A 26,609-nucleotide genomic window follows, 5' to 3' on the forward strand; every position below is an offset into this window, starting at 1 on the left:
GCCATCAATGTTCAAAACAGCTGCTTAATATTTTTGTGGAAACCATGAAACCTTTTTTTTGTCAGGATTCTTTGATGAATATATTTGAAAAGAACAGTTTACTTTTTTAACATTGCAAATTTTGGTGTGTGTGTGTGTGTGTGTGTTTACTTACTAATGGCCTCAAATGTTTGAACGATTCTGTATTCAACAAATATTTTATTTAGATGAGATGAAAAATAAACAAATCTAGTTAAAAAATAATCAAGGCATGTTTTCAACAGTTTTTCGCCAAATGAACATTTTTTTTTTAAATATAATTTTCATCTTTATTCTCCAATATAACAATAGACTTTAATTAGATTCTCAGAAATTAATCAAACTTATCAACTCAAACTCTTTTTTCTGCATATATATCAGAGATGTTATTGAAACATTTGAGTGATAGTCACAATGTTGCTTCATTTTATATTGCCAGCAAAATCATTACAAATATATTGTGAATATTCAATATATTGCCTAGCCCTAGAAGAAAATACTGCCCTACACACACACACACACACACACACACCTGAACTTCTGAACTTTGAACGTGATGTCAAACTAGAAAGTTAATCTTTTTGTACCATGCATTGTACAGTTGTTCTAGTGTTTTCATGAACTCCATTTGTAGGTGAAAATCCCAGAAGTATTGAATCATTTCTTCAGTACTTCATTGTGTGCCACTTCCAGATAAAACCAGTCATTAGTTAACCTTGGAACAATAATAATATTCTTTACAAATGTTCTTTTTAGAGATTATCATAAGTTCAAAGCCAAACATCTGCTTTCTTTGTTAAACTGTCATATTGAGTTACTGTGAATGAAACCACAGCAGATTTATCCCTCAACCTGCTTTAAATCAGCTCAGTAAGCAGCAGTGTGGTCTGAACACCTCCATTTCAGCTGCTTGTTTTTCTTTTCCAATGCAAACTGACAGATTCATTCAAACATTTTCACTCATGCTGCTCATTACTAAACTGAGATGGCGAACTTGCCCTGTCTCACCAAGACATTAACATTTAATTACACTACACAGCTTTGGGAATGGTAATCGAATAACCACCTCATGCATATTTTTCATTACAGTTCACAGAATGAGTCTAGTGTTCCTTTTGTTAAGTCTGCAGTGGCGTTTAATCTGTATAGACTACTATTACTTTCATCTAGAAATGGCGATATTAAAATTTAAACACCTCTTTATCTGTGACGACACATGCAGCTCAAAACACCCAGACTAAGAGGATGCAATTATATTTCACGTGTTACACGTGAGCTCATACCAAAATCTCCTCAAGAATCGGAGAATCACAGGTGTGATTCTGTAATATCAAATAAGGCTTTGTTCACAAGTTGCTTCATTTGGTTTGGAGGCGAGGTATAGAATCAATAATGAAAACACACACTTTCAGCTTTTATTATGACAGTCTAGCGGGACAGATCTGATTAGTTCAGGTTGTGGCGTTATTGACTAGCAGTCCTGTATATTGAATCTGTGAGTCAGGGCTCTTTCAGCGTAATCAGATCTGCTCAGACACAGAACAACACATAAGCTTGTGTTCTAGAGAAACAAAAGAAACAAAATTGTGCTCTAAAAATGAATGCATTAATGCAAATGTAACAATTTGTGAACACAATTTAATTTAAATTCCGTAGTAATTTTCTTTTTAGTGGAACAATTGAAGTTTGAAGTACCACTTACTGTACATACGCAACCCAGACTCACTGCAAAAACATGCTTGTGGCGTAATTTCTTCGAAATATTACATAGCGTCTTGTGATTGTGAGGAACAGACCCAAATTCAAGCCTTTATTCAGTGATCTTCATCTCTATTCTCAGCAGTGACGGTAAAAGTCAAATTTCGCAACCATTATAAAAATGTAAAAATTTTTAAAAAGTGAGAAGCTTTATGACACTTTTTACGGCAGAGGTATCACATATTGCTCATTGGCTCTCGCTTGCTTCGTCACAGATTGTGACATGCCGTGTTTTGGGTGATGTGCGTATGAATGAGAAATGCGTCGCAAAGTGGATCGGGATAAGATTTCTAGCTATTAATAACTTAAATTCTGCTCTGTAACTCATACAAAACTATTATATACCGGCCGTCAGAGAGGATGTGGCTGCAACACATTATCATTTGGACATTTTTGCAATAGCAAAAATGTATGTTCTGTACCTGCAAATGCTACATGTTAATTAACTATGTATTAGCAATGAGATCAGGCTGAAATATCACACAAAATCATTTTTAATTGTGCAAAAATATGTCAACATCATACAGTATAGTTACAAAAGTTGCTTACTCTTTGTCCTGGAGGTCCATCTCGGCCTGGTCCTCCACTGGCACCTGGTACGCCCTGAAAGTAAATAAGACATCTTAATCAATGACGGAAAAAGATGTTCACAAAATATTTGGCCTTTGCAGAGTAATAAACCTGGCCGCCACCATACACAGAATGTCCATTCCATTCTCACCGGCTACAGTATTGACATTATCTAAGTGCTCAATCTCAGAGTTGAGGAGGTAATCGAAAGTGAGGACAATTTGTGTGGTCTGAGTCATTGTGACTTGAAGACCTGCTCTGCTATGATAGCTTAGATAAAGATAATATAAACTGCCCTTGAAGATCTGGGTTGGCAACCAAAAGACTGTGGGCTCTTGTGGAACACAAAAGATGATATTTTGAAAAAATGTTTGTCTAAAAATCAATGAGGTCCAGCGTTGTTTTGGACCCCATTGACTTTCATTGTATAGACAAAAACATGAAAGAATAAAACATGATGAAAGATTCATCAAAATACCTTCTTTTGTGGTCCACAGATGAAATAAAGTCATACAGGTTTGGGAACGACAGGAGAGTGAACTATCATTTAAATCCACAAAAAAACAAAAACAGATCCGCATTATGAGACAGTTTGAAATGTCTACCGCAGACGTCACTGCTTCCATCTCACACGGATTAGCATTTTCAATCTATCAGTTGAGCGTTTCTCTGCTTTACTTGCATCACGTTTTTAACAATCCCACAATCCCCCGCTCAGCTCCTATAGAGTATGAACTGAAAATGCCTGTTCGTCTCACAAACTTCCTCTTCATAATGATACAATATTTCATTGCTTCATCTACAATATTACAAATTCAAGACATTCAACTCAACACCACCCCCATATATCAGCACCACACACTCACTGTTGCAAAGGCTAAAATGGGCTAAGGTTTATCACGAGTGGACTCGTAATTCTGAAACTGTGTGTGAGGGCATTCCTAACAGTATTTTATACTGGGCTCTCAGTGCCAGCGGCAGAGACAGACTGAGGAGAAGATGCGACACATGATATGGAGGACTGGAAACCAACGGCCAATAAATATAATTCACAGGCTGACAGGATAGATTAGCCCTGAGTGAGAACTCAGCGTCTCTTCTGCAGTACAGCAAAGACCACTTCCTCCTCACTGCCAACATAATTCTGAAAGAACTCAATACCTGGTGCTAATGGAAGCGAGGGTGTGGATGGCCACCCTGCTTAAAGGAGGATATCCATCTCAAGTCAAGACTTCTATACTGGAGGGCTGAGGAACGTATGTGTGTGTATTTGTACTTTGGCCACTGGAAAAGCCAGGATGTTCTTTTCATCACCCTATAGGCTAGAGAACTCCAGGGGATTTTTCTTGAGTGGTTGTCATTGGCTTCACATCAAACAGTCATTCCTCAACAAATGGAACTGTCACTATGAATGTTTTAGAAGCCTTTTGGTGACACTTTCAGCAGAAAACTAAACACCAGCACTTATTGCAGGAGAGGGAGAATTTTAACAAGCTTCTGAAAGAGGCTTTGGAAGCATAAAAGTCTAAGACATCTGCTTGAGGCAAAGATATGAATTCCATCCAGCCTGTATTTTGAGTTTAGGCACATTAGACTCTCACTAAAATAAGATTGTCAATTGACAGTTGTCAAGCACTTGTGATTAGGCAGTAGCGTGTGGTTAATTGGAATGTGTAGGTAGTTGCTTTTCTGGGTTTGGTTTGGGGATATGCATGAGTACTCAAGTTATGTTTCAATTAAAATAGTTTCATTATCTCAATGATGGACATGCCTGCCCCCCACACACCCCAAGTACTCGTTTTTGAGAACTATCACTCTAAATGAAAAATTCAAACCTAGTTTGGTTCTACAATGTACACTTCCTTTCAAAAGTTGGTCGGTAGGATTTTATAATGTTTTTAAAAGAAGTCTCTTATATTCACCAAGGCTGCATTTCTGAATTTATTTGATAAAAAAATACTGTGAAATATTACACAATAATACCGTTAAATATTATGATAAATATTTTCAGCATCATTGTTACAGTCTTCAGCATCATTATTACAGTCTTCAGTGTCAAATGATCCTTCAGAAATCATTCTAATGCTGTTTTGATGCTCAAGAAATTTTCAATCAGTTTGGTTGCATAATATTTTTGTGGAGACAAAATCAGGATTCTTAAATAAATATCTCATAAAAAGCTCGGCAAAAGAACCAATTGTTTGAAACAGAAATCTGTTGTAACTTTAAAAATGTCTTTACTGTAACATTTGATCAAATTCATGCATGCCAAACTTTTGAACAGTAGTGTAAATTATAAATGAAAACTCTTCAAGTCCCATTTGATGTTTGCACAAATGTTTCCCAGTTAACCACATGGAACAGCATATGTGACCCTGGATGACAAAACCAGTCATATGGATCAATTTCTGAAATTGAGATTTATACATCCTGTGGAAGCTGAATAAATAAGCTTTCCATTGATGTATGGTTTGTTAGGATAGGACAATATTTGGCCGAGATACAACTATTTGAAAATCTGGAATCTGAGGGTGCAAAAAAATCGAAACATTGAGAAAATCGCCTATAAAGTTGTCCATTTATGTTCGCGATTGTGCTGCATTCACTCACAAAAATAAATGTTTTATACATTAACGGTAGGAAATTTACAAAAAAATCTTCAAGGAACATGATCTTTACTTAATATCCCAATGATTTTTGGCATAAAAGAAAATTTGATCATTTTGACCCATACAATGTATTGTTGGCTATTCCCACAAATATACCCGTGCTACTTAAGACTGGTTTTGTGATCCAGGGTCAGATATTACGTTACATTTTGGGACAATCAACAAGAAACCAATACTATAATAATAATAATAATGAAATTTATTTATACAATGAAATATAAAAAACAAACAAAAAACAAACTTTCCGTGTTTTCACTGTTATACAGTAGGTGGCGCTATGACACATCTTCTGAAAGAGTACTGAATCTCCAGATCAAAAGACATGTAAAGAAGCAGCATAAACAAGCGAAAGCATATGTTAGCAGATGCATATGAAAAATAATGCCATCATCAACATTAAAGGGTTAGTTCACCCAAAAATGTTCTGTCAGTATTTACTCACCCTCATGTTGTTCCAACCCCGTAAGACCTCCGTTCATCTTCGGAACACGAATTAAGATATTTTTGTTGAAATCTGAGAGCTGGATCACTCCTCCATAGGCTTCTTAAGGGATTGAAACTTGCCAGCCTCGAAAAAATCATTAAAGACATTGTTAAAATAGTCCAAGTAACTTCAGTGGCTCAATCTTAGGTTTATCAAGTGACGAGAATACTTTTTGTGCGCAAAAACAAGCAAAAATAACGACTTCATTTCAACTATTCATTTCCTTCTCTGTTGGCCTAGAGTCAGTTCACTTAGTATGATTGCGTAGAGCTACGTCACACGTAGGCTCACTATTGGCCGACGCTGGTCATGTGGGTGATGCGTGTGACGTACAACAACAGAAGCTTATGCCATTACACTAGTGAACTGACTCGAGGCCCACAGAGAAGGAAATGAATAGTTGAAATAAAGCCGTTATTTTTGGTTTTTTGCGCAGAAAAAGTATTCTCGTCGTTTGATAAACTTAAGATTGAGCCACTGTAGTCACTTGGACTATTTTAACGATGTCTTTAATGACTTTTTGGGGCTGGCAAGTTTCAATCCCTTAAGAAGCCTATGGAGGATTGATCCAGCTCTCAGATTTCATCAAAAATATCTGAATTCGTGGTCCGAAGATGAATGAAGGTCTTACGGGCTTGGAACAACATGAGGGTGAGTAAATACTGACAGAATTTTCATTTTTGGGTGAGCTAACCCTTTAAACAACGTTATCGAATGAAATGTCGACCCAGGAAATAGTATAGGACTGTGCAATCTGAGGGGGTGTTGATGGACTCGATCTACATCTATGTTTTGATAATTTTTCTAAATCTGATCTGGATGTAGCCAAAACAAAACAAAAAAGCAATTTTCTCAGCTTTTTGCTCAAAATGTTGCTTTTTTAATGAAATTCTTGCTATTAAAAACAGTAACGAGTTAAAACTTGGTCAGTGCTACAGTTACAGCCAAATTATCAGTTGTTTTATATTCTGAAGATGAGAAATTCCAAAAGTAATTTCTAATAAATCATGTATTTCCTCCTGCCGGCTTCAAATGTTTGTGGTTATTTCACAGAAGCGTATCTCAGTTCCAACACTTCTCCCTAGCAGACTTCCTGCGCTAACAAGCTAGTTTCCAAGCTGAGTTCAGGAGAGTTGAGTAATTCATAAAGACACTAGCTGATTCTATTTGGCAGCCAACTGAAGGACATTATCTATATTTGTGTGTTCTCTTTTCTGTGAGCCAATTTTCTTTAATTCAAGATAAGCTGCACATAAAGACACACACATGCACGACTTATCAGTCATGAGCTTCACATACGCAGACACTCATGGCACTGTGATAATTATTTCTCTCTAACGGAGGGGATGGGGTTAGCTAACGAGAGACTGTGTGGGTGTTATAAATCTGTCGTGAGTACTGATGAGACATGCGGGCGATATATTTTTCCCGTACCTGAGGACCTGGCAGACCTATTTCACCCTTTTCACCTTTCTCTCCTGGAGCCCCCTGAAGAGAAAGGAATTGAAAAAGAAAAAAGGCAAAATGAAAATGAAGATGAAACAAACTCCGTGTAACAATCCAAGTAGTCAGAAGAAATGAAGGACTCTGGAAACTTACCGGTGCCCCCTGAATGGACAGTCCATTTGGCCCCTGAGGACCCGGTGGCCCCTGCGGTCCTGAAGGTCCGATCTCACCAGGTGGCCCTTGAGGCCCCTTGAACATTAAGTTTGGACGTTATCTTAATAAATACAACTTCATTATAAAATCATCACGGTTTCATTGCCGGGTTTATTTTCCTCAATATAATTACGTAACGTTTCAGGCCTACCACCAGCCGGGCTGCTGAAACAAAGTGTGAATGCCCTGCAGTCGTCTTCTCCATCAGGAATGCAATAATCAAGGAAGCAAAAGACACTTGTCACAGTCTAGCTTGTGACAAACTTCTCATCGATGGCCATTTAGACCAAGTTTACATAAAGCTTTGGAGCGTGAAATGATATGATGTCTGTCCCAGCATGAACTAGAGCATAAAGCATTCCGTGCATGGACACACACATCTGGAGAGGCATTACTGTAAAGGAAACTGCAGCTGGACGAAGAGATGCAAATAAACAAAGCAAGCTCCTAGAAAAATCTGAGCGAGTGAGATTTACTCACTTGCACCTTCCAAAAACAACATGGAGGCACATGCATTGTGTATATTTCCACATTTTGAGCTGTTGTCTATTTGGCAAATCATGACAGCTCTGGGTGGCCCTGCATATGGGATACTGTGGAAGCATACTGTATGTGTACTTTACCGTCAAGCCTGGCTCCCCCCGATCTCCTCTTGAACCTCTGATACCAGGACCGCCCTGGGAGTCAGACACACACAATTAGATAAACACAAATTGAAAGAGTCTGAATAAACAAATACATTTTATTAATGAACAGAGCTGGGGTACATGTTAAGACAGCAATTTCTAACACTTTTTCTAGCTTCGTTTCAAAGCATAGTGAGCTGCCTTGATGCCTACATAGGCAGTGTGCTTACTATCATGGATCCTATTATGGGACTGATTTGGAAAGCTACATAACCACAAATGAGACTCAACTAGCAATTGATTTCAACAGAGTTTGATGTTAGCATGTTGCTAAGGTAACAGCACAATACTCTAATAGAGTGGTTCTCAACCAAGGGACCGGGATCCACTAGGGGGGCTCAGCAAACTTTCAATTTATTTCTAAATGTTTTATACAATGAAAATCGGATGTAAAAACAGAATTGGACCCCACTGACTTGCATTGTGTGGAGGGGGGAGGGGAAGGAAAAAATGAAAGTATGGTATATTACAAGTTTTAAATGACATGAGAGTAAGTAAATAACAACATAATAGTAATTTATGGGTGAACTACCCGTTTAAGATGCATAACTTTTGGAACTGCCTTCACGCCTATGATTTTTTTAAATGTCCCCCATGTAGGTGTCATGTTTGGTGTTCAGGTGTTCCTTGTTTAGTGATTAGTTCATGTGTACACAGCCCTCATGTTCTCATTGTTCTCGTCTAGTATTGTTCATGTAATCCGCTGTTTGGTGAGTTTGTTAAGTCCAGGTTTATGTTCATGTTTTTTCAAGTCAAGTCGAGCCAATTCACGCTTTGTCAAGTCTTTTGTTTATTTTGTGTCTGTTCACATTTTCAACAAACTGCAAATGGGTTCAGTTCAACTCGCCTTCAGTGGACTATGTTAAAGTAGGAAGTTCCCAGCAAGCGATAGCCGGCGTTTCACCGTCTAGGTTAACTATAGACCCGATATAGTCCAGCTATGATGAGTAACCCACTTCTAGCCAAAATAACCTTGAATTTCGTTTACATGTCGTTTTTGCCTAAATAACTTGCGAGATGTATGATATTCCATTAAAGGCAGGGTAGGTAGGTTTAAGAAACTAGCAGAAAACTGCTGGATTTTGAAAGTATCCAACAGAGAAACTCCCACCCCCTCCCTTCTGGGCTCCTTCCAAAGCCACGCCCCCAAAACACATGAACGCGTGATGCCGACCGCTCAGCTGGAGGACGCGTTTACCAGCGCCGAGCGGAGAGGAGCACAGTGCATGAAGTGACATCACCTTTGTTTGCCTTGTTTGCCTGCGCTGACTATATATGCAGGTACAGGTGGTACTGGGAATTTGACTGCTCTTTCTCTACCATAATTGTGAGACTTCCTAGCTTCCGGCAGGTACGTGCCTCTCCTCTTCCGAAATGAGCGAGTCAACCGAGTGTGCGCATGTGGGCAGCTCCTATTGCAACAGGGCTGGTAGCTATAGCAACGAGGGAGAGTGACAGTCTCCCAGTCAATCACTGCACTCGGTCCGAATGGAATAATGAGCTGTGTTTATTGCAGCCCTGAGAGGACTACAGACACTCTATTTCTATAAACTCCTTTTCAGAGTACTTTGTTTTTATATACCAATACATATCTAAAATGTGTTTAAACAAATTTGGCAAAAAGTGTTTTAGAAACAAATTGCCTACCCTGCCTTTAAGTAAGATAAGTAAACCGTAATTACAAGGTGTTTGGTTTCATTTATTCCCTCATTTCATTTCTTTGTTAAGTGATTGATGACTAGTCTATTATTGGGCTATGGTTTAGACGTTTATTGAATTTTCTCTGACAGCCCAAATTTTGCCTTGTTTTACCCTAGACGCCTGGGCCGTGTTTGGATGGCTATTATACGTCTTTTAAACGCAAACTTGCTTGCTGGAATAAGGTTTTGGTCCACAGCTACTGTCTATTTATTAAACCAAACAAATTGCTTTATCAAAATGTTTTAAACACTGAAAAATGTAATAGTTCAAAATATCAGAAAGAATGGAATCTGCCTGTAGTTCAGTAGAGAACTAGAGAACTTGACCTGGTTCAAACAATATCCCACCTGCTTATGACCCTCATAAACTCTTGCCCTCATTGCTGCAGGCAACCACGAGTAATTTAACCCTGTTTGCACGTCTTCCTTTTCCTGTGTTTACTTTAATTGCATCCCCAGTGGCAATGGCTGCAATAAGGTAGTTCTTATCAAGGATTTGATTCATGAGCTTGCTCAAAACACACTTAACGAAACCTGCTGGTGACGATGTAAGTCGAGAATACAGCATTAATATTAATTTGAGAGATACATGTGATTTAACAGGACATGTAATCATAGGAAAGGCTTCAGAACACATGACAGTAATATTAATATCAAGACGCAGGAATAATACAAAACTGAAATGCAATCGTTTTCCTTGCAACCACCTCTTGGTCATGGAAATGGGCTTGTATGGATGAAGGAATCTATAAACGCAGACAGGACAGGAGTGGACTAATCTGTTTTGATAAATCGATCTCTTCGTAATGACTTTCTCAAAAGAACTGCTGTTTATAAACCATGGCCTTTTCGAGGCCTCAGAAATACATTTTCCCTCAGGGTGCATACGATGCTGCCTTCCAAATGAGCTCATTTATTTGTTCCCGCCATATTGAGTTCAACCTGAAGCACGGGTTGAATTGAGCAATCTAATGCTGGGTCTTTTTCTCAATATCTTACATAGTCTTTCCATTTCATTTTATTTCTCTAATCGGTTTATGCGCCATCTTAACACGTTCTGTGTTTTTTCCAAAAGAGGTGTGGTGTGCTTAAGGCTTTAGGCTAAAAGCGTAAAAGTTTCTGGTTCGATCCCCACAAGGAACAAGCCATGAACCATTACCGTTTTGGGAAGACACTGAAATGTTCCTGGAGACTGATCACTGTCATGTAAAAGCTCTTATGTAAAACAAAAGCTTTTATGCTAGAGTAGTGGAGTGAGTTTGTCAGGTAAAGTATGTCAGCTAGCTTTTATGTCGGAGTGTGAGAGCAAGTTTGTCAACTTAAGTAGCCCTGTCAGATAGCTTTTATGCTAAAAAAAGAAGAACTAGATTTTTGAGAAATTTTGGGGTAGACATTTGTACTGTAAGCCGTTTTTTGCACAACTATCTCAGATTTTGATATATTGTGTCAATCACTTACAATTTGTATTCATAAATTTATTGATTCCAGTTCTATAATATAACATTCATTAACATGACTGCAATCATCATTTTTTTAAACCAAACAAAAAATGTTTGTTTTTTTGTCTCAAAATATATTTTATTGAACAAAAAAACTAACAAAAACTGTCACCTCAGGGGCCCTGGCACCCCTGTACCTCCTTTCCAATTGGTTCAGTGTTACAAATCTCCCCGGTACCCACTCTGATTTAGTTTAGTACCACCATTCTAAGGTTAGGTGTAATGGTTTTACCGGTGGTCCAGAGGGTCCAGGCGGTCCTTTGCTGTCCTGAGCACAGCTGCAGGCATGGGGCATGGCAGGACAGTCCTCTTCTACTCTCTGAGGGAAGCACAAACAAAACAACATGATGTACAACATTTCAAACACCAGATTATTTCCTCTCTAGGAATCCAACAGAACTTTATTTATCCAAGTCAACCATGGGTGTCTGTGCAATTCCCTCAAGTCATTAATTCGCAAGCGCACAAACACAGCAAGTGATCTGGAGATATTGTTCTTCCTATCGAAGAAGGACCAAGTTTATTTGTCTGCTACAAGATTACATAATTGAGTTATTTGTAGAGTGGTCGTGGATCTTTAAAGTTAGGGACAATTGCCGGAATGGCTGATTTGAGATTACTAAGAGAACATTCTATCAGGATTATAGAAGCAGACAAAAAGAAAAGAAAGACAGGAAAAGAACAAAAAAAGTGATATCACTAAGGTTTCAAATGTATGATGATACTGATGTCTTCAATACTGGCATACATAAAACCATTAATAATGGAAATTGTATTTGTTTAAAAAATAAGTCATTTGAAGACTCTTTACTCATTTCCAAGTCAAAACTGAAATAAACAACAACATAGTCAGAGCTTAAGAACAGTCAGAACTTGTGACATTCAATTTGATAAATTTATCTTTACATCTCCCATAATGTAAAAAAATAAAACGTTTCATTGCAGATTTTGGAAGTCGAAGCTGGTGTTTTTCACTTAGAATTTGCATTTTTCAGTGAACTATCCTTTTGTCATCATTTACTCACCCTCATGTTGTTCCAAACCTGTATGAGTTTCTTTCTTCTGTTGAACACAAGAGAAGATATTTTAAAGAATTTTGGTAACCAGACAGTTGACAGTAGCCATTGACTTCCATAGTAGGAAAGAAAAAAAAAATACTATGGTGTCCCGTCAACTGTTTGGTTACCAACATTCTTTAAAATATCTTCTTTTGTGTTCAACAGAAGAAAGAGACACACACAGGTTTAAAAAATCATGAGGGTGAGTAAATGACAGAATTTTCATTTTTGGTTGAACTATCCCTTTAATAAAATATATGGTTAAATTGTTAAAATTTACAGGAATCCCGTAATTCCGAAAACATTGTCACAGTATTTTTTACAGTGAATTTCTGGCAACTACTGCTGCCAGTTTTTTTATGTAATTTAACAGATTATTTTTTAACAGTGCAAAGAGGATCAATTCCTAAATCTATAGTTGGACTAGCTGATCTAATCCATGCTTATTTAAGTCTTTATTTAAATAAGCCAAAATTGTAGTGTCAGTGCACGTTTATCAACAGCAGTAACACTAATTAATGCATTAATAATCAATTCTAAGTGAACCTCAGCGATGGGGATGCTGGTATTATGTACTTCTGAATTTTTTAAATTTCACATGCTCAAGATGTTTGGGGTTAATTAAATATCTGAGGTTCCTTGTGCCTCACCGCTGAAAGAACTGCAGTATTAATGTAAGCTAATTAGAACGTGGCTCGTACAGTTTGCTGATCATATAAAACGGATATTTTGAATAATATACCCATTTTTTCGCTCTTACCAAGCCTGGGAGCTCACAGCACTTATCCCGACTGGCCCATGATATACTGCAGACTATGTCAAACATCTGGAGCTGAAACTGTGGACAGGATCATACAAACACACACACACACAGAGAGCATATAAGGTTATTGAACTGTAATCTCTTAGCAATGAATGCAATATAAATCTTATCAACACAACCATTGTATGAAGTCTAAACAAATCGTGGGGCTCACTGTTGCAAAAGAATGAAATCTAAATAAGCAGAAACTGCATCCGTTTACTAACAGCCGTCCTTGAGATGCGTCTGGTTATTTGTTTGGGCTGAATGACTGATTCTAATAGTTTTTAAACTTTTACTCCACACAAACTCACATTACAACCCCCACCAGCATTATTACAAAGACAATTAGTCTCATCAGTTGTGCCGGCACCCTCGGAGGAGAATGAAATCAGACCCACTCTTACACAATTAGACATAATGATCCACACATTCTGATGGAAAAACCAAAAGGCATTAAAGTCTGTATTTTCTATCTTGAACTGAGTGCCCATGCTTTGAATTCCAAAGCCTAATAATTATACGGGTGAATCTGAGAGGACGTTTGTGTCTTCAAGCTTCAAAGTTTCAACCATCTCTAACAATTACTAGACTCCAAACAAAGATTCCTCAGAAACATTCCCTCACTTGTATACTAAGTTCTTTGTGTCTGTATGAGACAAAAGCTTGTCCTGTTATGAGCTTAAATGGGTGATTATTTTAGGCTTGGACAAGACTTGTCCTTTAGGACTGAGGCTGAATGTGTTTGCTCTTACCGGCGCTGAGTTCTCTCTCCTTCCACGCGAGCGGACCATGCGTCCCAGAACCTCCACGCCATCAATGGTGATGTTACCTGCGGCACTGATGGATTTCTCTCCAACCGTTTTGCAGTCGATCACCACTTTAGCTGCGGTTTTGCTGATGGCCACATGAAGCTAGGCGAAATAAAAAGGAATTTGCAATGATTAATGATTATTAGGGATGTATTGATGGATGTTATGTTATAATTATTTAAGCAAAATGGTGAATATAATTACAGCATAAGGCATTGATGCTGATGATTAAAGAGGGTTTATTTTGGCTTGTAACATTACACTGACATACATTGTACATTGCTAATCACTATGTTAACATCAAAAAGCTGATCATTAGCAATGCACTTCAGGAAGTAGAGGGACTTTTAATAACATTTCCAAAATGTCTTCTTATCACAATGCATGTCTTTTTGCTGAGAAATCTTTGCTGATTTTGATGCAGCAAGAATAACTTTAATATTATTAGTGATATTTAAAAATAATTATTTAGGTAATTACTTAGCAAAGACTATTTTATATATTTTACACATTTGAGGCATTTATTTTAAAATTTATTTGAGGTATATTGAGTTCAATTAACATTTTAATATATTTTACCACACATTTTTACTACCACAAAGCTAAATTAAAAGATTAATTTAATGAAAAAAAAATGTAATTAACAGAAATTATAAAAAAATTAGAAATGGAATGCAAAATACAAAAAAAGTGATGATCAATAAATAACTATAAAACCCTGATGTGACATTAAAACACAAGCAATTAAAAAAAAAAAATCACCTGTTATGTAGACGATAGTAAAATAGTTCAATTTCAAGGATTTTTCTAACCATTATTTCATATTTCAGGCTTGACAGGGTTACAACAGAAACATTTAAGTTTATTAATGCACACAATGGAAACCAAATCAACCTTGCCATCTCTCCTGTTTTACAATGTGTGCAGTTGTTAATTCCATATTACACTGCAGTCAGATAACTGTAGAGAACTGTAATTGTGTCCAAAACAACCACGAAAACAGAACAAGTTAAAATAGAGTTAGCAAAAGTTCATATTTGTATGTCAGAGTCGATTTCAGTATGAGACAGCACACATCGCCTGTTAATGGATTTGGGGTCTAAAACTCAATTTTCTCCAGTTCACTGGATGCAATTGTAAGTGCGAGTGCGCAGTCAGACAGGCGGGCTGATAGCAGACTCAGACCATACTCATTATTGTGAAGTCTCACATTAACGTCAATTATAAAGCATTATGAAGGGAGGCTGTTTAATGCTTAGAAATTAAACTTCTCTATCATGGTAGAAAAAAAAACAGGCTGAGACAGAAGAAATTTGGTTAAGTCTGTGAGGCGGTATGCTTGTGTTTTGGCAAATATGGATTTTCATACTGAATATCACCTTCCATTTTCTGAGTGGCAGGTGTTTCTGCAATGAAAACCAATTAGATTCTGCAGCTGCAGCAGTGACATGCCGTTTAGACAGGGACGGGTCCATGTGCTCCATGTGTTTAACCTGAGAGTGGTGTTGAGAGTGTTTATGCCCGTTTATGAATGTGTCTGAGCTGGTCTGGCAGTGGTAATGATGATCTGCTAAGCAAGAGTGGCAAAAGGGAATGAGAGCCCAGCATCGCTCCTTTTTCAGCTCAGCCGCTGCCGGTCACATCTGCCTCCTGATCAATTTCAGGATAATTCTGTTTCCAACATGATGAACTGGCCCATTTCAGGCTTCATGACTATCGAAAACAACTGCCCCTTTTAAACATGGAATGATTGGTTCTTAATCCGTATTTACATGTTTTCCAAGTAAAAATATAGAAGCATCCTCACCTGAGAAGCAAAATTACATAAGATCTTAAGACACTGGCAAATAGTTTTTATTTATATTTCAAATTATTCTTTTATATTTTTAAAAACAATTTATTTTTATAAAAAATATAAATAATATTTTTAAACCGAGGATGGATGGATTGAAATTTTTTGTTGGAGTTTCCTAGTAAAAATATACAAGCATACTCACTGAGAAGATTACACAAGATATTACAATTAGACAAGATATTAAGACATTCGCAAATAGTTATGTTCTTGTTTTAAGCAAAAGGCATTAATTGAGGTTTATTTTTAAGCTAATATAAAACATTATGCACGTTTAACTTGTGTTGCGTTAACTTGAACAACAGAAGACAAAAACTGCTTAAGAAAATCTTTTCCCCCAATGTTTGTTGGTCTTGTTTGTCTTTCCTTAACTTCTTTACAGATTTAATAGATGTTATTGGCAGTCCAGTTTTTATGGCCTAAGGGACAGATCCAGGCAAGCATTAGAGAGAAAGCCTCTTTAAGGAAAGTTAGCTACTCAATGGCCATATTCAAAACACCCCTGGGCAGCTATTTCAAGTCCTGCAAAAGTGCAAATACTATATGCTTGAAGGGGAAAATAGATATTAAGTAAATTAAACCTGTCAAAATTAAGTTTAAAAAAACCACAATCAAAACAATTAAAAACTGACAAGAATGAGCTTAAGCAGGGCGATTTTGAATGCCAAATTATACAAAGAAGTCCAATGCTCTTTGAATTAAGGAAATTTATTCCTTCTTTATATGAAAATAAGATGTTTATAAGATGCTTATACACAGTGTCACTATTTGTTAGCATTTGTTCTGTTTTTGTAAATAAGCCTTTACAGCCAGACTAATGTTATTCTGTATCGCTTTGCATGGCTACTAAACTGGCACTGAACTGCTAAACAAGCAAAATCTCCCAATCGGCACATAGCAAAAATATGGACAATAATGTCATGGCTTGCTTTTTTGATGTGCAAGAAAAAATAGGCATGTTTTCTTTCTAAAAAATACTCTATGAAATCTAATGAATAAGTTGATTTGTGCTGCTTTGGTGCATGTCAGGCTGGTTCGATCAATCAAACATATATTTATAAATAAAATATTTTAAAAGCTATAAAAGCATACTAAACTGCAGTAAAAGAAAATAAACATTTCATTCAAAAATAATGAATAACATTTTTTTTAAGATTAACATAAGAGCATAAGGGTTGAATTACTATTTCGGTCTTTTTCCCATTTAACATTATAACATTTTAGTTCATCAACATTTCACCTCCTCAAGGCAATCCAACAAAGAATTTTCAGCTGCATTACTTTCTGCTACGTATCATCAGCATAACTATGATATGAAATACCATATTTATTAAATATAGTGCCCAGCGGAATCATGTAAAGGGAAAAAAGTAAGAGTCCTAAAATAAAGCCCTGAGGTACCCCAAAACTTACAGGAGCAGTAGAAGAATAATGATTCCTAATTTTTACAGCAAATGCCCTAACCTCCAGGTAAGAACGGAACCAACGTAAGGCTACTCCATTTACCATGAAGGACAGAAGGACATGGTCCAGTGTGTCGAACGCGCACTCAGGTCTAACAAGACAAGACCGACACAATTTCCAGTCAACTTCTAATTAAATATAATGTAATACCCTAATAAGGGCAGATTCCATACTACCATGCTGTTAACCAGCAAAAAGCTGGTTGAGCAAGAAGTTTTGAATTCTTACCATAAAGGATAATTTGGCTTTACTTAGCTTTGGATAAAAAAAAAAGATGTCACTAAGAGGGTGTCAATGTCATCTCAAAACTCACACAATTGAACTAAAATCAATACATTTTAATAGTTTTTTGCCCCACTAAAATTCTTTCACACAATGTAACGCCAATGACACATTTAAAAAAAAAAGAAAGAAAAAAAAGTAAGGTAAATGAATAGCTCTACTCTCAAAACTGTACATAAACCCAGAAAGCTAGTGTGTGATATAAAGATACATGCAATGGATAATGTGTAATCATTCATATAATGTGCTTTCTTTTATTTCATCATGGCTTCTTTCTGTTTATGAACAACATGTGTTGTCAGAGTAGCCTTGTTTCACTCGGTTCAAAAGTGCTTGTGTCTTCCTCCAAATGTATTCTAACACAGTTCTCACCTTGATTCGAAATGCACACAAGCAGCACGACAATAGTACAAAATAACATCCATAAGATGAGCCACTGAAATATCTTATGCGTCACAGTATCTACACGACTTCCTTTCACAACCTTGCAAAATGACAACCGTTGAGCTCTGGCTTTAGAAAGTGCAGAATAAGTCATGGTTGAGAGAAAAGGGGCGTTTTTAATAGAGCCCCGACCAGAGTCCTAGACCCTCTGCTCACATCATCAGTATCTTTTCCAAGTCGGGTGTATTTTTTAAAAGCTATCATAACAACTCAAGCCAACTGTGTGTTACATGGGGTCAGCAGCAGTATTGAGGACAGCGACTTCCATGCAAAAAGGGTTTACAATGTGGAAATAAGATTCAGCTGTGGCCAGATGACCTCACAGCTTTAGCCACAAAGCTCTGAATACAAATCTCATTAGCAACTACAAAAGGAAACCGCGCCGACACAATGCTGTAGCCGCACTCTATAAAGCAGATTATTTTAGTTTGTGTGCTGAACGCTCACTCAAATGCGAATAGACATACATTACTGTAGCATGTCTTAGTTGTTGTTTTATGGAATTCCAAAGCTGACATAATAATAAATAAATATACAAAGAAATGTAAAAAATAAAAATAAATGAGTATTTATACTTTTTTATACTATGATCTCAAAGCTTCAGCACTGCCACTCTGAACGCAATTGCTGATGTCTGAGGTAAAACACGCGCCCTCATTAGCATACAGACAAATTAATGTAGAAACAATTAAATGTGAAAATAAATAAATGTGGAAATAAATGTAGACCTAAATACAAATAAATGTGGAAATAAACTAAAATAAATAAATGAATGTATAAATAAATGTGGAAAAAATACAAAATACAAATACAATTATACTTAAATTAAGTAAAGTATAAATGCTCATTTATTTTTGTTTGTTTTTTTACATTTCTTTGTATATTTATTTATGTATATATTTATGCATTTTCTTTTCTCTTTTTTTACATTTTTACATCAATTTAATCCTTTTCTCCCATAAAAGTGGATTATGGGTGTTTATTTGAATTAATACCAATTATAAAGTATAATTTGACATTTGTTTATTAATTTTATCATTTTATTTCACAAATGAAGAATGTGTTGTCATATAAAAGTAACAAAATAATAATTTAAGAATTCTAATGTGTCAGTAAAAACACATCACTTAATCAAAAATGAATAAATACATTACAGAATTAAATCCCATATACTGAAAGTCTTTCAAGTGAACATTAAACAATGTAAGAGCAATGACACATTTAAATTAACAAAAAGTAATTTTTTAACAAACAAAAAAATAACAATGAATTACTTCATAGAGGGAAAATTCATGAAATGCACATTTAAACCTCCACATTTTTTACTTGAAAGTACTTTTATATAATGTTTTTGTTTTTTCAAAATAGCATTAATAGTTAAGTTTGACTTAGTAAAACTAAATAAGAGGGAAAAAACTGCTTGACTTGTAATGTCATACAAGTGGAATAGCAGGTGAAAGGGACAATTTTTTTTTATAATCTTTTACAGGGCTTAACATAAAAATAAAAAAACCCACTGGCTCCCAGGGCCAGTAGATCAGAGTTTTGCTGGCCCCTTCTATATTTTTACTGGTTCTGAAAGAAATATAAGGAAAAGCACTTTTCCATTAAACTATTTATTGTATACATTAAGATAAATTTTTCTTGTCCCCTCAGTAATGAGTGATGCCCAAAATAGAACTATTTTCACATCAAAATGGCGAAATTAGACAAAAGTATATTAGTTTGCCTGATTATTTTTGTCATTTGTTTAACATTTATGGCCTGATTGTTTTTGTCATTCGTTTAACATTTATGACTTAAAAAAACTGTCAATGAAGAATAAAAAGAAGAATGCGCTAAATCTGATTATAACAAGACAGAAGCGAACACGAATTTGTGTAGCTTACACTTAACACATTTTTAGGGGGGCTAGGCAGAAGTTTAGGGGGGAATTTGATTACACTATTTTCAGATAGCCCGTCGGGCAGGCCGGTTATGCATTTTGCGGCTTTTGTTGTAAGATTTCCGGCAAACGAAACAGTACATGCCCTCATCGCCGCCCCCCTTTCTTCACCCAGCTGTACTGTGTTTTCCATGACACTAGGAATTAGGGCAGGGCAATATGGCCAAAAAAATCATCTCTCTGTATTTTTTGGTTAGATGGGGATATACGATATATATATATATATATATATATATATATATATATATATAGGTACCTTCTACGTTTTTCTATTTGGATAAAGAAAATCTGTATTTATATTTAAAAAAAAATTTATTTCACATCCTGCTCAATGATATACAAACAATGTTGATATTGAAGGATATGGAAACAAATATTGGGAATGTAATGTAGGCTATGCAATATATTATGTGCAAAAAGGTGGTTAAAATCACATTACATTCTAACATTGTCAGATCAAATCGATATATTGTACAAACTCGATATACCGCCCAGCCCTACTAGGTCCTCTTTCCCATATCAGCCTCGTAGTTCTTTGACATTTTAACACGTTATAAATAAGCTGAAGTAACATTGACACTCTTCACGCCACTGCGTATGACGTTTTCTGTTTGTTTTGCTGCGCAGGCCAGTGACTGGCCAATCAACTAGCCCGACATACTCTTTTACTGGCCCCGGGCCATTGCTTATTTCGAGCCCTGCTTTTATATATGGAGTTTCTTGACTATTTGACTTTTTTATGAGTGAAAATTCAAGACATGTTTGTAATAATTTGAGAATGTCCCATTCATAGCTGCACAAAGAAAAAAAAAAGAAAACTACTGAACGAGCGATTTAAAAAAAAAAAAACGACAGGTGAAATTCTTTGAAATTCTGAAGTTTCTAAATCCTGCTTATTTCTCAGCATTTAGATGAGATGAGATTTATTTATTAATTCAGAATCCGGAGCCGAGACAGTGCTGAAGTAATCTGTATTACTCACAGACTCCTAATCTTGACGAGCTCTGCCAAGAGGGATTACCCAACAAACACATCATAAGTGATGCAGGAGAATACTTGCTCATAAAAACACACGCCACTGCATCAAAGGCTGCGGATGGCTTGTCATGCATTCAAAGGTAAAACACACTTGGCAGGAAAAGGGAATTATAACCAGATAAGCAACACATCTTGGAATACATCAGACAGGCTCTCAAAACTACTGGAGGGCGGAAGAGTGATAGAGAGCTCTTCAACTTCGACTGTTAAGAAAGAATACATAAAATGAACAGGAAAGGGCTATCATAAGCCATTTTTATACTGTCAGAACTCTGTAGCGCATGCCCTGGTTGAAATAATACATTGAAAATCCCTGGTGGACGTTTCAGAAACATGGCTGAAACATCTTTTTGTTTTGTTTTTCAAAAAAATGTGCAGACCGTGTTATGAACAAAACGTATATAATGTAAAATTTAGAGATGAAATCTGAAGGTAACAGATATTGGTTGTTACAGTGACTAACCAATTGCTGTTGGAGCATTGTAAATTAACTGTACATCGGATAAAGTCTTGCGTCCAAAACCGTACAAAAGGTAGTGAGAATGAGGAAAAGCAGACAGCTAAAATATACTAAATAAAAATCAGCGATATTCGGTTATGACAGTCAAGGCACAACTATAAAGAAAATGAGGTAACTTTATAAAGGGAAATTAGTGTATTCAGCTGTATTTGGTCATTTGGCACACTGACTGGTTGTAGCATGAATTAACATAAACTTTGGTCCAGCATAAATCATGACTCTCCTGACAAGAAAAAGAAAACCTCAACCATGAGACCGAAACACTAATGACTGTAGAGTTTCTTTAATCACTGTCATAGCTGGATCATACATTAAAATGGGAGAGACTGACCTTATGGAAACTGCCATAGAAAATCTTCTTAATTTCAGTTCCTTCGAAAGTCACCGTTTGAAATTCGCCCTTGTAGTCGTAATTGAAAAAGGTTAAAGTTTTCCCTCCATCTGAAGACAGACAAAAAAAATTTAAATTAAATTCAGGGGTCTTTTAAGTCAGCAGTTCTGAACTGGTTTTGATTCAGGACTAAGATGACTCCACACAGTATCAATTTTTTATTGTACAAAAATGTTACAGTGCTTTCATGCTCTCGACAGCGAATAATTTATGCATTGTGGTAGGCAATAATCATGTTTATTCTAATTTTAAACCCATATTAATACAGTCTTGGTTGTATTTTCTTTTACCTTGCGTAAATTTGTATATGGTATTTGAAAATACAGAATCTGCATAATTTGTACCAAAGAGTTTGATTAGACAAACAGCCATTAACACCAATTACAACAAAAAAATGCAAGTGTTTTCTTCTCCTTTAGCGAACCACTGTTTGAAAAACATTTAATTGATAAAAAGAAAAAAAAACATTATATTTTCCATTATAGTAGAGTTTAAACATTTAAATCATCTAAATTATCATTAAATACTTATTTAGTTAATTATTTTTTTCTCACAAGATTTTATGTTGAGACTGCACACGGGTATAAGGTTCATCAAAAAGAGTGATACTTACTGTCCAGAATAATGCCCACTAGTGGCTCATTGTTTTTGTCGAGGATTTCCCACAATGCAAAAGGTTCCTGAGGAGTTTCGGGCAGTATGCGAAAGAGCATAGATATAGTGTAGTCGGAGGGAAGGCCTTCAGGATGTAGATATCTGTAAACATAAATCACACACAAGTAGTCCACTATTTACCTAAACAAAGAACAACTTATTCAAATGTGGACACTAATTAATAAGTCGATAACTATTTTAATGTCATGTACTGTACAATTCATCAATATATCGGATTTGACATCAGACTAACTATTTCTGTTTGACTGTGACAAAGCCTAAATTCAATCTGTTCATCACATAAAGCTATCGTGTCTCTTCAGAAAATTTGGACTAATCCGCTCAATTCATGTGGATTATTTTTATGATCTCTTTATGAACTCTTTGAAGCATCACCATAGTAGTTGCGTAGCTGTCTATGGAGGCACAGAAACCTCTCAGATTTCATTAAAAATATCTTTGTTTGTGTATCGAAGACGAACACAAGTCTTATGGGTTTGGAATGACATGAGGGTGAGTAAATGATGACAGAATTTTCATTTTTGGGTAAACTATCCCTTTAATGAAAAGAGAGACATACCACTCTTATAATTTCTCAACAAGACCAAAAAACGTTTATTCTATATGCGTCTCCAATCACTCTACTGCACCCACATTGCACAAATGCTGTAAAACAGTCAAAACAAAATGATCAGTGTAAAATATAACACAGGCACCTAAATTTAATACAATAAAACAAACAACTAAAATAACCTTAGATCAATATTAAAGTGAAAAGAAACAATTATGGTTGAGTACTGCAATAGAAACCTTACAGCCAGTAAAACAGATCTTCTATTTCATGAACACCTTCCACTAAAGAACAAATGTGAACTGTATCCAGAGCGCTGCCATTACCCTGTGAGTCATTGGCCTTTCTCATTATCACCGATGAGATTATCATAATAACAGTGTTGTAGTAATTCCCAGCTGCCTGAGTGCACCTTAAAGTGAGGCTGTGGTTTGCGAGATTTACAGGAGAGGAGACCCTTATGCTGAAACCCTCCACTGTAATAACAACATTCCCCCTGAGTGTAGGAAAGTGAACCTAATCTAAATATCACAAGCTGGGGAGGGTCAGTGCTCAGAAGCCCGATCGCTCTTTATATTGCTTGTAAGTGCGGGGCTAATCTATTCCTACTAACTTAAACCGCTTCATCTAGATTTGATTAAACTCAATCTTTATTACAGCTTTGATTTGACAGGTGACGTGTAACAGCTAACACACATTTTTCTCATTTCAGAGAGTTTCAGTTGAGCGTAATGGTATGCTTTCTCACAGTGTTGGAAAAGTTCACTTCCTACATGAACTATTTCAAAGTTCAGTTCACAAATTTTAAAATGAACTAGTTGAGTTCATAGATCATACTTCAAAATTCTTAACTACTTTCACAGTTCCAAAAATTAACTAGTTCATAGTTATTTTTTTCCATTATGTTGCTGCGAGCTATTATTTTTCAAAATTATTGCCACAGCCCATATAGAACCACAGACAAGAAATTATTTTATCAGTTTAAACACTGAAGCTATGTGTCAGACGCCTCCTTGCTGCTTTATCGCCTCCATGCTGCTTTTTGTTTTGATGACGCATGCGGTGGTGCGACACTGGTGGCTGGTATTGGCAGATTGGGTGTTTTTCCGCTACATATTAAGGCCTGTTTACGGTATGTTTTAGCCAGGTTTTTGTCTGGAAGGCTCTATAAAAATCTGGCAACCTATTGAATGAAGTTAAACTGAGAGAGCGTGCCATTCACAGACACCAGAATGAACGAGTTCACAGTAACGTTCATCAGGCTGTAATACAGTACATTCAGTTCACGTTCGCCCAAAATATGAACGAGTTCATAAACTATCGTTAAATTAACGCGTTCAGGCACAACACTGCTTTCTCAGATACAGAAACACACACACACATACCTGGTAGGCTGGGAGACGAGGGCATCCTTGTGCAACCGGTAGCAGGGGAAGCTGTTGAAAGTCCCAGGCTCCATTGAGACACCTTGCACACTGCTGTAGTGCTTCTCAACCAAACCAAACATCTCCATCATACGGAAACCTGCAAAGGACAACAGAAAAATGTCAAGTATGCTAATCTAAAAGAACACCACCTTTAAATAGTTTATTTTTGAAAGAAGTCTCTTATGCTCACCAAGGCTGCATTTATTTGATTAAAACGAGTAAAAACAGTAAGATTGTGAAATGTTATTACTATATTAAAATGTAATTTTTTCCTGTGATGGCAAAGCTGAATTTTCAGCATCATTACTTCAGTCTTTGGTGTCACATGATCCTTCAGAAATCATTTTAATATGCTGATTTGCTGCTCAAGAAACATTACCAATTATTATAAATATTGAAATCAGTTGTGCTGCTTAATATTTTTGTGGAAAACATGAAAAACAATTCCCTTTCAAGGGAACTCATGCTGCGTTGATTGACGGTAAGGGAACGCTTTGCGTGATTATGTCTTGAAGCACATGTAAAATCAGTCCAATGGTGTGGCGGAACATCAAAAGTTGGTGACGTCATGAACCAGGAAACAATAAAGCCTGCCCAAACAAAGCAGTGCTAGCTTCTGTGTCTTCACGAGCCATTTATGTAAAACTGTCTCTTGTCTATTTGGTGTTAAATTGTCACTATATATAATAAATTATGGTAAGCAGCAGCAGTTCAGACTGTGTGTGCACCCCTACCTGCGATATTTAACAGGTTTGGGTGAGGAGCATGCACAGTCAGCGCTCGAGGGCGCTGGCTGTAAGCACTGCGAGGTGCTTCCAATGCGGACACTCTGATCCCGCCTGGCATTCTTTCGTGAGGATGCTCAGGCTCGCGTTCCCCAAGGCTCGGGTCCAGCTGCTGCCAAGGCACAGCGGAGGCTTCAGACTTGGGGTTCGCAAATGGATGTGTCAGCAAGGTTAGAGACAGACTCAGCCTTATCTCTGCCTTCACCTGACAGATCCAGTGCCTTCTCTCAGGGTTTGGAAGCACTGTGGTTACTTCCGCCCTGATTGAAGGACTGACACTGCAACTATCCAGTTCCGAGGAACTGGATGTTGTTAGTGTTGAAGCAGGAGATACTGAGGACTCTCCTCAGTCTCATGTTTTTGAGGAGCTTGTTGAGGTTGTAACGAGAGTGGTTAAAAGATTAAGCATTGATTGGCCAGCTGATAAGCAGGATGTTAGTTCAAAAGGCAAGCTTCTCCTTCCCTCTCGTTCACAATCTCAACGCCGGGGCCTTCCGTTTTTCCCCAATCTCCACACCGAGGTGTCGAGACCGTGGGATAAAACAGTTTCATGTGGAGTTTATAGTCCCCAAACATCACACTATTACTCTATCTCTAACTATAAAGAGCACGGTTATGGGGAGATGACAAAGGTGGAAGAGACGCTCGCGAGCTATCTCTCCCCTGAATCAGCATCTTCCCTTAAGGCCCAACCAAGCCAATTCCCTTGGTATTACCCAACAAGCCAGTTAGAACAACATCAGCTTTGTTGGGTAAGGCTTTTTCAGCTGCTGGACAGGCTGCAGCATGCCCCCATACAATGTTTAAAAGCCTGTGCTGACCAACTGGCCCCGGTCTTCACACAGATCTTCAATAGATCATTGGAGCAGTGTGAAGTTCCCTGCTGCTTCAAACGCTCCACTATCATTCCCCAAAAAACCCAAAATCACTGGACTTAATGACTACAGACCTGTCGCTCTCACGTCTGTGGTCATGAAGTCGTTTGAAAGACTGGTGTTGGCCCACCTAAAGGACATCACTGGAACCCTGCTGGATCCCTTTCAGTTTGCTTACAGAGCAAACAGGTCTGTGGATGATGCAGTCAACATGGGACTGCATTATATCCTGCAACATCTCGACAGACCTGGGACTTATGCAAGGATCCTCTTTGTGGACTTCAGTTCAGCCTTCAATACCATCATGCCTGATCTTCTCACAGCCAAACTGACCCAGCTCTCCATACCATCCTCGATCTGTCAGTGGATCTCCAGCTTCCTGACGGACCGGCAGCAGCGAGTGAGACTGGTGAAACACACATCCAGTAGTGTTAATTTCGTTAACGAAAACTAAACGAAAATATTTTCGTCAACGCACATTTTTCACCGAACGAAAACTAGACGAGACTAAAATCCCCACTAATAAACAATAACTAGGAGTAAATCAGAAATAATTTTCGTAGACTAATAAAGACGAGACGAAAATGCAGTTCGGTAAATAAAAGACTGGGCTAAAATCTATGGACATTTTAGTTCACGAACAAAG

General features: G+C 37.0%; 1 protein-coding gene across 7 annotated transcripts in view; it reads right to left on the reverse strand.

The window, feature by feature from the left end:
• col14a1a (collagen, type XIV, alpha 1a) overlaps nt 1–26,609 on the reverse strand; it is a 143,710-nt gene that overhangs the window by 12,918 nt on the left and 104,183 nt on the right. For 4 of the 7 annotated variants that reach the window (XM_077209520.1, XM_077209527.1, XM_077209510.1 and 1 more), the window contains 11 exons: nt 24,262–24,400; nt 22,265–22,407; nt 21,592–21,701; nt 13,659–13,817; nt 12,862–12,939; nt 11,276–11,362; nt 7,782–7,835; nt 7,310–7,354; nt 7,099–7,194; nt 6,934–6,987; nt 2,326–2,379 (listed from right to left, as the gene is read on the reverse strand). In XM_077209520.1, coding sequence (XP_077065635.1) covers nt 2,326–2,379; nt 6,934–6,987; nt 7,099–7,194; nt 7,310–7,354; nt 7,782–7,835; nt 11,276–11,362; nt 12,862–12,939; nt 13,659–13,817; nt 21,592–21,701; nt 22,265–22,407; nt 24,262–24,400 — 1,019 coding nt within the window. The remainder of the gene's footprint in view (nt 1–2,325; nt 2,380–6,933; nt 6,988–7,098; nt 7,195–7,309; nt 7,355–7,781; nt 7,836–11,275; nt 11,363–12,861; nt 12,940–13,658; nt 13,818–21,591; nt 21,702–22,264; nt 22,408–24,261; nt 24,401–26,609) is intronic. The other 3 variants (XM_077209533.1, XM_077209539.1, XM_077209516.1) reach the window with 1 other exon arrangement.

This window comes from Siphateles boraxobius, unplaced genomic scaffold (genome assembly GCF_051911475.1).
Source record: "Siphateles boraxobius isolate OS27281-9 unplaced genomic scaffold, OSU_SipBor_1 12, whole genome shotgun sequence".
Classification (NCBI taxonomy): domain Eukaryota; kingdom Metazoa; phylum Chordata; class Actinopteri; order Cypriniformes; family Leuciscidae; genus Siphateles; species Siphateles boraxobius.